Source organism: Nannobrachium achirus (assembly GCF_963921795.1).
Source record: "Nannobrachium achirus genome assembly, chromosome: 18".
Classification (NCBI taxonomy): Eukaryota; Metazoa; Chordata; class Actinopteri; order Myctophiformes; family Myctophidae; genus Nannobrachium; species Nannobrachium achirus.
Window position 1 is genome coordinate 47,177,053 of NC_137825.1, and position 11,096 is coordinate 47,188,148.

Sequence of the window (11,096 nt, forward strand, 5' to 3'; positions counted from 1 at the left end):
TAGCAGCGACATAAGGAGAACTTTGTGCGCGTCTTGTTTACTTTAATTTACAGTCGTGCACGACATGGCAGGGCTTGAGTATAAGGCTGTCGAAGGATTCACACTATTTTTGGTTTTACTTGATGAAAGGAATAAAGGATAGATCAACGTCATTACATTATCCACGTTGAAGCTGCACGCAGACAGCCACGAACACAGCTGACAGCCACAACAATCGGCAGGCTGCACTCTTTTTTGTTTACCAAACTTCCTCGCAGTGGGTTTTAATGTCGGTAATGGGAAAAGTAGCTCGTTAAGTTACTTTTCTCATTGGGTAGCGGAGTAACGTAACAGATTATTTTTTCAAGTCAGTAACTAAAGTAACCTAACAAGTTACTTCAAAATGTAACGATACCAAACACTGCCCATATCTGTGTGGCTGGTTCAGATTAGCCTGATAAATCAGTCCGCACATTACCACCCCCTGTTGGTGGGTGGTGTGCAGTGTGGACTGACCCCGGAGATTAAATAATTTATTTCTTCTCGCCCGAAGAGCGGGCGAATTGAATGGGACAATCAGGGCTGTAGACTTGGGGCACGTGGTAGGCTGGTCCGGTCCCAGACCCCCCCCCCCCCCCCCCCAGCTCCCTCCCTTCAGAGCTCTTCTGCCCACGTGAGAGTCCCTAGTGGACTCTGATTGGTGCTCTTCTGCCCACGTGAGTCGCTAGTGGACTCTGATTGGTCCGTGAAAACTGTCATGGCGGAGTCAGACGGACGCCCGCTCGACTCAAATTATTTTAACAAACTATACAATAGTGCCGTTTCATTACGTTTTAATACCATTTTGCACTAACGTAAACATGCAATCATATAATATGTTATGAGAAATAACATATTTTTGCAATGTCACGCCACGTCGCCGTCGGGGGCTCTAAGCGTGTGTGTGTGTGTGTGTGTGTGTGTGTGTGTGTGTGTGTGTGTACGTGTGTGTGTGTGTGTGTGTGTGTGTGTGTGTGTGTGTGTGTGTGTGTGTGTGTGTGTGTGTGTGTGTGACGTCAATGGCTTTAGCCGGCCCCCCCAGAAGTAGAATGTCTCCTCGAAGGATCAGACTCTTTCCCAAAACGAAGTGAAACGTAGTGTGTGAAGAGTCTGACGCTTGCAGTCAGGCAAGGTTCAGATAGGGATAGGTATGGGCATAAAAGGAACTGTAGGTTGTGATGTCATGGGAACCACTCTAACAGAATAACATTTATGCCCAAATATGGAGATCCCTGATGTTATCAATATTAAGCCCATATCTAACAGGTCTTCATATGGGAATGCCCATATATGGAGGAAGACAGCCCATATCTGTGTGGCTGGTTCAGACAGGGATCTCCATGTATGGACATAAAAGGGATGTACCATATACAGTTCATGGATCTCCATATATGGGTACCAGGGGTCTCCAGAACTAGTAAGACGCCTCAGGATGACATGCGACCTCACCCTAAAGGGGCCAATTCTTGGCCATCTGGCCTGGTGGGGCATCATGCTGATGGGTTAGGATAGGGATAGGGTTAGGGTTAGGCCAGGTATGTGTACAGATTCGCTCTGGTGGGGCATCATGCTGATGGGTTAGGATAGGGATAGGGTTAGGGTTAGGCCAGGTATGTGTACAGATCAGCGCTGGTGGGGCAGCATGCTGATGGGTTAGGGTTAGGCCAGGTATGTGTACAGATCATTGCTGGTGGGGCAGCGCTCCATGTACTCCTTCTCCACCAGCGTCTCGATGCTCCTCTTGATGCTGCTGACGCTGGGTTTGAACCTGGCCTCTGATTGGACGAGGACCTCTTGGAGAAGGTGGTTGAAGGTCAGCTTCTTGCGGGCCTTCATGATTCTGACGACGACCGCCTGGAGGAAGTGTTTACGCTCCTCCTCCACGGCGCTCCTCGCCTGCTCCGCCTCCTCCCGCGCCGCCGCGTCTTTCTGCACCGCCGACGACGCCACCTTGAACTTGGTCCTCTTGCTGGAGAAGTGCATGTTCAGAGAGAAGGAGGAGGAGGACTCCGTCTCCATCTCCCTCTTCTCCTCGTGGACGAGGATCCCAGCGTCCAGCAGAGACTTCACGGTGCTCCGCAGCTTCTCAGGCTCCATGCGGGTCGCGTCCAGGAGCTCCTGGTCGGACAGCAGGGGGCGCTGGTTAAAGGCTAGCAGGACGGCCATGTGGTCCATGGAGGCCACGGCCACGCAGGGCTTGGCCAGGTGGGTCATCTGGAGCTCGGCCGTGCACGCGGGCAGCAGCCAGGTCAGCCTGCGACCGCTGTGGCGCCGGCCGTAGAACAACTCGAACATCTCCACGCTCCTCTCCAGCTCCGGAGGGAAGAAGGCCGATACCGATCTGGCGGCGGCGGCACCGTGCGCGCGGGGCCACGCCGCCGCGTGCAGCACGTGCACGTGGAACCTGAGGCCTAGCTCCACCGGCGGCGTCATCGCCCCGGGCGTCTTGAGGAAGTCGGCGAACTGGTGGTTGAGGTCGGCGCTGACGCAGAGGTCCGTGTTCATCTGGTGGAGCTTGCCGGTCAGCTCGTAGCCACACGCCTGCTTCAAGAGGTTGATGGTGACTTCCTCCGAGTCCAGCGCCAGGCCGTCGGCCAGCCGCCTCAGCAGCATCCTGGAGTAGAGCGTCACAAAGACGTCCTTGTCCTCCACGTACCTAAACACCGTGAGCAGGCCGCTCAGCTTGTCCTGCAGCTCCTCCCCCGTCTTCCCCTTGGTGGACCTCAGCACTCGGTCCCAGTGCCTGGCCAGGAGCTCGGGGGCCAGGCAGTAGGACCCGGGCTCCTTGTGGTTCATGGCAGACGTCAGAGCTTTGTTGAGTGCACTGTAGAAGCGCGCCTCCCTTTTCAGCACCGTGTCCACGAGCTGGGAGAACTTACCGTGCACCTCCAGGAGAGACTCCACAAACTGGGTGGAGGCTTTGGCCTGGCGGAGGTTGCTGGTGGCTCGAAGGCCCTCGTCATAGATGTGAGCCTGCAGCTTCTGGGCCATGTGGTCCACGGCGCGTTCCTCGCCCCGCAGCAGGGTGTACATGTTGGCCAGGTCGCCCGTCTTCTCCTGCCGGATCATGTTCTCACACTCCTCCAGGAGGAGGTCTGTGAGATCCGTTCCCATCTTCTGCTTGGCCAGACGAGAGACTTTGTCGTAGAGGCCGGCCGTGAGGTCCCTGGGGAACCGCGCCTCCTCGCCCCTAAGCCGCGCAGCGACCGTTTCCATGTATTGCAAAGGGTTCAACTCTTGCAGCAGAGCGGAGGCGTCCCGTTCATAAAGGGTTCTCATTTTTACCAGAAACTGCTGCTCGAAGGATTCCAGAAAACACCTGGTGAGCGGCTCTGCGTCACCGTCTACCGAAACCACTTCCTTTCCGGTCACTCTTAGGATCACCTTGTCGACGAGGGTATGCGTCATCACTTCTATCCATCTGTCCTTCGCCAGATCTCCAATCTTTGGGAGATCTTCTTCCAGACTCTTTCCTTCTCTGGTCAGAAAGCAGTGGCTGTTGTTGTTGAAATAGTGGAACAGGTTGTCCATGTAGCCACAGCTCTGGCAGAAGCTCTCCCAGTAGCTCTGGTACTTCACATAAGCATTCTCTGACTTATTTAGCTCCTCGCTCACAATCTTCTGGTGCAGCTGCTGGACATGTGTTTCCAGAAGCTCCCTGATCGCTCTGTATAAGCGATCAGGGAGAGCGTTAAACAGGTGATGAACGTCACCTTGGCCTTCGCACCACGCCGCCCTGCCAACAGACTGGTCCAGTCTCAGAGTGGCTTCCATCGTCGACGCAATCTTTTTCCACGTCTCAGCAAAATCCATCACCTTGTCCATCAACATCGTGGCTTCTTTCGTCGGAGACTCTGGGGGAAACAACTGATTATAGATTGGCTAGGAGACTCTGGGGGAAATAACTGATTATAGATTGGCTAGGAGACTCTGGGGGAAATAACTGATTATAGATTGGCCAGATCCACGTGCAGTCGCGGTGTCAGATCAGAACTTGAAGCAGCTGCCCTGGCTTGGTGGTGTCTACAGATATACTGAGTGGAGTTCCAGGCTTGGTGGTGTCTACAGATATACTGAGTGGAGTTCCAGAAGGACGCGTTTGGAGTCCATTATGATGTTTAACAGGAATGTGAAGATTTTATGAAGATTGGCTGCTTGGCCCTGTCACTGTGACATCATCACCATGAGGTGACTCATCGTGACATCATCACGATGAATCGCCCAAATATGGAGTTCCATGTCAGCCATGCCCACTGGAGAGTCTCAGAAACCGTCTGACCTCTTGACCTCTTGACACAACATCCCTTTTCTGAGCGTCTTTATTCTCCTTTTGCACAAAGTAGAATGCAAGTTAGAGGGCACCAGATCCCTTTGAGTCACACCCTACCATTACTTCCTGTTCATCCACAGAGCATTGATTCTAGCCGTTTTCTCCATTAGATTAAAGTGCTTTCTTTTCACTTTTATTACTTGTCATAATACATTTTATTTGTCTGCTTCAAGTGTGCCTGCAGCTCGCAGTGTGTGCAACCTTGTGTATCGTTCAGTATTAGAATTAGCTTTAACATTTTTAGCATTAGCATTAGCGGAAGTAACGGTTAGCATTAGCAGAAGTAGCTGTTAGCAACGAACGGTAAAAAGATGAAGCAGACAAATAAAATGTATTTTGACAAGTACTAAATGTGGGGAAAAAAATGAAAAGAAGACTAGAATCAATGCTCTGTGGATGAACAGGAAGTAATGGTAGGGTGTGACTCAAAGGGATCTGGCACCCTCTAACTTGCATTCTACTTTGTGCAAAAGGTCTATTGCGACCGTGGGTCGCAGTTAGTATGTGAACCGTAACAGCTTGACCGTAACAGCTTGACCGTATCTCTGTCTGTCTGTCTGTCTATAACGCCTGACACTGTGGTTCCCCTGACACATCACTGTGACGTCACAGGTGACATCACAGTGATGTCAGATACTCAGAGCAGGGATCTCCATATATGAGCATAAAAGGGATCAGCATATATGGCATGAAAGGGTTTGTACACAACATGTGGCAGCTCTGTTTACACAAAGCTGAACCTCCTCCAACTGTATATACTGTATGTTCCCCATTTTCAGCTGTTTTTTTATTATATTTTGACACTTGTAAACGTATGTTTTCCCATGCCATTAAAGCTCCTTTCAATTGAATTGAATTGAATTGAATTTGTCCAGAAACACTGATCCAACTAATATGCCCATATATGGAGATATATGGAGTTCTGGTAGTTCAGACCTTCAGATTTGACATCAGCATTGCCCATATATGGGCATACCCATGGAGGCCTGTCACTATGCCTCAGGAATAGGGGTGCAACAATACATGTATCAATATTGAACCATGATACGAGGGTGTAACTGAACCCAATGACCCTGTACCCAACAATACAATACAATACCAGTCCAAATCCACATTCCCCTGGAACCCCCTCAAGGAAACTTAGGGGTCCACAGAGCCCACTTAGAGAACCATTACCCTAGAGGTTGGGTACCGTATTGTTCAAAGTTAAAACATAAAAATATGTAGTTATAAAAATACATTTATAAATCATGGACATTTCTGTTTATTTTTTGTAGGCCTATCGAAAAAGTAGCAAAATGTGACACCAAAATATCGAACCGAACCAAACCGTGAATTTTGTAAACCGTTGCACCCTTACTCAGGACATGTGTCATACAGTATGGTCACATACTGATGGCATCATACAGTATGGTCACATACTGATGACATCATACAGTATGGTCATATACATACGGAGTTCTCCAAATGTGGACACAAAAGGAGACATGCTCATATGGGGATGGGGATCTCATTATCCATAAAAGGGCATATAAAGGGACAATACCAGACATATACAGAGATCTCAGTCCATATATGGGCATACACAGATGACAACAGGGAAGTACATGAACTTCAACTACAATTGACCGAATTCACGCTACGCAACTTCCTGGTGCTGAGCGTTGTAATTTACTTTACCATTCGAAATAATGATTTGTTGGCTTTAAGTCCAGCAATTTCTATGTTATTTTACCCTCCAAAGCTGACATCAGCACCAGGAAGTTGCTGAGAAATTCACTGAGTGCGCGTGCGTGGGCGGGCCGTGAATAGGGTCTGTTCCCAGAAGCCTGAAGCAGTGTTATCATTAGTGTGGTTCAGGGGTGTCAATTGGGTATGGCAGGGGTATGCAGCTGCCATACCCTGGGTCCAGGGGGGAACATAAAAGTTACTTTTAAATATAAATCCATGAATGTCTCTTTGTCTATCTGTGCTGGTTATTATGTTGTTAAATTACAGTAAAATAACTGCAAATGCAAAATTTAACAAAATGGTCTAACTAACATGCCAAGTTTAGCTGCACTTGAACAACCGTTCCAGGCTGCCATATCCAGCCCAAGAAACCATAGAAACGGGGGAAAAAATAGAATGTACTTCTTTAACTAAATGTATCATGCCTGTTGCTAAGGTATGACTGGAACATACTGGTGTCTTGCGCGTGCAAGACACCAGTCATGTTGCCAATGCCATACCTTAGCTTATGCTGTATGCAGTTGCCATACCCTGGGTCCAGAAGGGGAAAACAAAAGTTATGTTTAAATATAAATCCATGAATGTCTCTTTGTCTATCTGTTTTGGTTATTATGTTGTTAAATTACAGTAAAATAACTACAAATGCAAAGTTTTACAAAATGGTCACTTTAACAAGGTATTATAATTAGATTCTCCACACTTGTATTCTCCCCATCTTGACAAAATGGTATATTCCCAGGTTCTGCAGGTCAGCCGCACAGGTGCAATGCATTATTGAGCGTGCGTGTGTGCGCATGCGTGTATATATATATATATATATATATATATATATATATATATATATATATATATATATATATACTGTATATATACTGTATATATACTGTACATACATACAATAAAACAAATTAGGAAACAAAATATTAAGGGACCCATACAAATGGGTCCAGAGCCAGTGTTTGGGAAACAGTAATCTAAGGGCAAGTTCTAAAACACAGCACTGAGCATTGATTGATTGATTGATTGATTGATTGATTGATTGATTGATTGATTGATTGATTGAAGTATTTATTAGAAGGTTGCATAAGAAAAAGTACAGTTTCATGACAGTACAGTTCACTGGTACAAGGTCAACTAAAAGGTAGTAAGCTTTTCGGCTTATTTACACAGGAACCACTTCATGTATCTCATATAACATTGAAAGACAGACGGATAGAACACAGTGCTTTGCATAGGATAGTGTCAATAGCAAAAGGGGGGAAAAAAAGAGAAAAAAAAGAAAGAAAAATGTATAAAAGGTATTTACCGTGGAATAGGCGAGGTCAAGTATGGGCTTAGTCCAGGGGTCTTCAACGTTTTCAGGTCAAGGACCCCTTAGTTGAGAGAGAGATGAAGCAGGGAAGCACAACCTGTTCATAGATTCCATATACAGAAGTTTCATTGTTTGACAGCACAATCATCAGTGTAGGATTTTGGATTGATGCCAATTTGTGTTTTCAGATAGCATATTTAACCACTTGAACTGCCATTAACTAATAAACTTGACCTTTCACTCTGTACTTAGTCTGCTCTTTTACCCCCTCTACACCGAACCTCTTTGCCGAAAATAGACGATCTACAAGCTCACAGTGCCTCACAGAGCGAGGCGCCTTGTAGATCTGCTATTTTCGGCCAACGCTCTCAAAATACGACGCTAGGGTTCAAGTAGTTAATATAAAAAAAAAGGCGAAAAAAGGTTTCTACTACACAAAGATTTGGAGGACCTCCTGACCCTGTATTAACTCTGAGGACCCCCTAGGGGTGCCAGACCACCTGTTGAAGACCCTTGGCTTAGTCTATTTACAGCACACACTGGACATTAAAGGACTACTTCACCTCTGCGACAACCAGATCTTATTTTATTGTTGTTTGAGTTATTTTTTGTGTTCAATCTGTGCTTTTAGATATTTTAGTATTTCAGCATGCAACAACTGGTCATATGATGCATTTTGCATCATATGATGCATTAGATGATGCAATATCATGCTACAAAGCATCATATGATGCTTTGTAGCATGCTGAAATACTAAAATATCTAAAAACACAGATTGAACACAAAAGATAACTCAGGATTGTGTTGATCGTGTCCCAAACAACAATAAAATAAGATCTGGTTGTCACAGAGGTGAAGTGGCCACAGGCTGACCAAAACAGCGATTTAAACTCTGTATTTCAACACAACGCTTACGATTTTCTTCCACGCTTAAGAAGTAAACACCTGAGAGACCGGTATGGGACCATTCGTTTTTGGATAGGATGTTCACAAAAGGTAAGAATGTTCACAAAAGGTTCCCCGCAACTTTCAGATTGTGGATGACATCTCAGAGGAACATCATCTCTGAGCTGTATAGTGGAGGAGGTTCCGAAAGGAGCAAGTCAGTGTCGTAGAATGACAAAGTTACGGCACCTAACTTAGCCTACACCTGTTGTTGTTGTTGTTGTTGTTAGGTGGTCCGGAGGGAACAACTGAAGTAATAAATAGTTCCAAAAGAAGGTGATAATAATAACATCAAAGTGAATCTTTGGCAATATAGTATAATAGCTTTCTGAGTTCTCTCACTCCTCTCTCTGTCTCTGTTTCTCTCTCTCTCTCTCTCTCTCTCTCTGTTAATCATGGCTTCTGTCACCATGTAGCCATGGTGTGTGAGGGAGGGCGACACCTACTGGAGAGGGCAGGCTACTGATCTGGACAGCCTGCAATTCTTCTGCTAGTGCAGGCCAGGAGCCCTTAGGGTCGATTCATACTCCACTTTTAGAGCCTAATTTATTATCCTCTGAATGACGCCATATCATAGGGGACAGAGCCGAACCGAAATAAATTAGGCTCTAAAAGTGGAGTATGAATCGAGAGAGATGAAGCAGCGACCACAAGTATGAAGGTCTCTGTGTTAAACAAACTTTACACTTGAAGAAAACTCAAGGAAGGAACGTCCTGTTTGTTCAAAACAAAGCACTCTGTAGTTGGTGCCTTTAGAAACAACCAGACTCTCCTGTGAGCCAGTCTGCCAGACACCACTGGGGCCCGACCCACATCACTACCTATGTCTGCCCACGGGCATTGATCTTGGGCATAGGAGGAGCCAGCAGATCCGCATGGACGTCCACTTGGGATAAGCGGGACTATCCAGTGATCCAGACTGACATAGGGACCCCCCTGTCGGCCTTATGCATAGCCATGCGCCATATGGAGTTCCTTGAACCCCCTATTACCTCCGCACAGCATGATGTACGTACAGCAAATATGTCATAAAGTCATGGGATAAATTGGTTGGAAAACCGATTCACCAATAAATTAGAATTTACCCAATAGAAGCAATTTGATCTCAAATCAGAATGTATGTATTCCCCATACATTCAAAACATCAATATTTGAACTCCAGTTGATTCCACACACAGTATTGACTTGATATAGTAATACAAAAGTATACTACACAGCAATTTTGAGAAAATTAAGACAAGACACAAGATCATAATTCCGATTTTGACCATTTTGAAAATAGGACAAAAACAATATATTTTTTTCTATCTGATTTCTTGACACTCGAACATTTTTTTAGACCTTTATCTACAAATCGAAAGTAAAAAAAAAAAAAAGAAAAAAAAAAAAAGAAATTGGGGGGCCAACTAAAATAATCTTGCATAGGGCCACCTGAGTCCTAGAACCGGCACTGCAGATCCAACAACTGAACAGTCAGCCCAGCTCTGCTGTGACCACAGCCTACCCAACAATCTCCACAACTACTGCTGCAGGTAGATGTGTATAATAGAACAATAATGGGGGTTCCAGGAGGACCAGCTAGTTAGTGCACTAACCACATTCTCCTCGAGTTGCTAAGACCAGAGTTTGAATCCGACCCGTCTTTTATGCCCACCCTCTCTCTACACTCTTATCAAAATAAAGCATACAATGTATGCGTGAAAACCTTTAGGCCCCATACTGCCAGCCAAATCCAGCCTGAATCAGATCTGTCACATCCAGATTGGAATCTGATTTGTTCCATGTGAACATGTGACCATTTAAACCAATCGGATTCCATTCTGGATGTGGCACAGATCTGATTCAGGCTGGATTTGACTGCCAGTGTAAATGGGGCCTTAGACTGCGATATTAACTGATCACCCCAATTTGTATTCCAAAATGGATGTATGGCCTTACAGAGTATCATTTTCCTCATTTGCCTCCAGACCTACCAGAGCATGGAATCAGAGGAGGAGAGGGGGCTTTTGGCAGACCTCTTGTTGAAAGGTGGAGGAAAGGAGAGGCGGATCGGACCTGACATCTCAGCCAGAGTCTACCGCTGCCTCACAGCCCAGAACCCCCAGCTGGTTCTACCGTGGATTAACTTGTCCTGGGACCAAACCGGATGACCCCTGGAAGAACCTTGGCTAATAACGTGAAAATGCAGATGTTTATACGCCAATTATATCCCTGTAATTTGCTTGGCTATTACGTTCAGTCATCTTGATAATGAAACACTATATGCCCTTTGGAGACATTATATATTATGGTTTGTAAATAAATAAATACATTTTGTATTTGTACTTTTGACCACTACAGTTGAAATACATTACTGCATATGATGCATAAATGCAACTGGCTTGATTACATTTTTTGTCAATAATTTCTCATTAAAGTTATTATTTATGACTACAGTAAGGGTCGTTTCATACCGTTATAAGGAGCCTAACTAATTTCGGTTCGGGAGGACGCCCCGACCCGAAATTATTTAGGTTCGGGGGGAGTTCATCCATACTTTCTTAACGGCTAGTGCCCAAGTCGCTTGTAAATATTGGAGGTCCGTGGCATGACGACGTTTGTGGCCGATGAATGAGCGTTGCAGGGCGGATATACATATCTGACTTGCCCTCGCGCTGCACACTGAATGACTGGAGGTCCAGTGAGTAGCAGCTCGGCTGCTCTGTCAAAAACATTTAATCTACAAGCTCACATTATAGACGTGCCGCCTCCCTTGCTGCA

At 45.9% G+C, this 11,096-nt stretch overlaps 1 protein-coding gene across 1 annotated transcript; it reads right to left on the reverse strand.

Moving 5' to 3' along the window:
* Nucleotides 1–1,677: 1,677 nt before the first annotated feature.
* On the reverse strand, nt 1,678–3,849 carry LOC308303147 (cullin-2-like; the record flags this gene model as incomplete). Its single annotated transcript, XM_080747470.1, has 1 exon — nt 1,678–3,849. The coding sequence occupies one exon, from the start codon at nt 3,847–3,849 to the stop codon at nt 1,678–1,680; it is 2,172 nt and encodes a 723-aa protein (XP_080603596.1).
* Nucleotides 3,850–11,096: the final 7,247 nt, after the last annotated feature.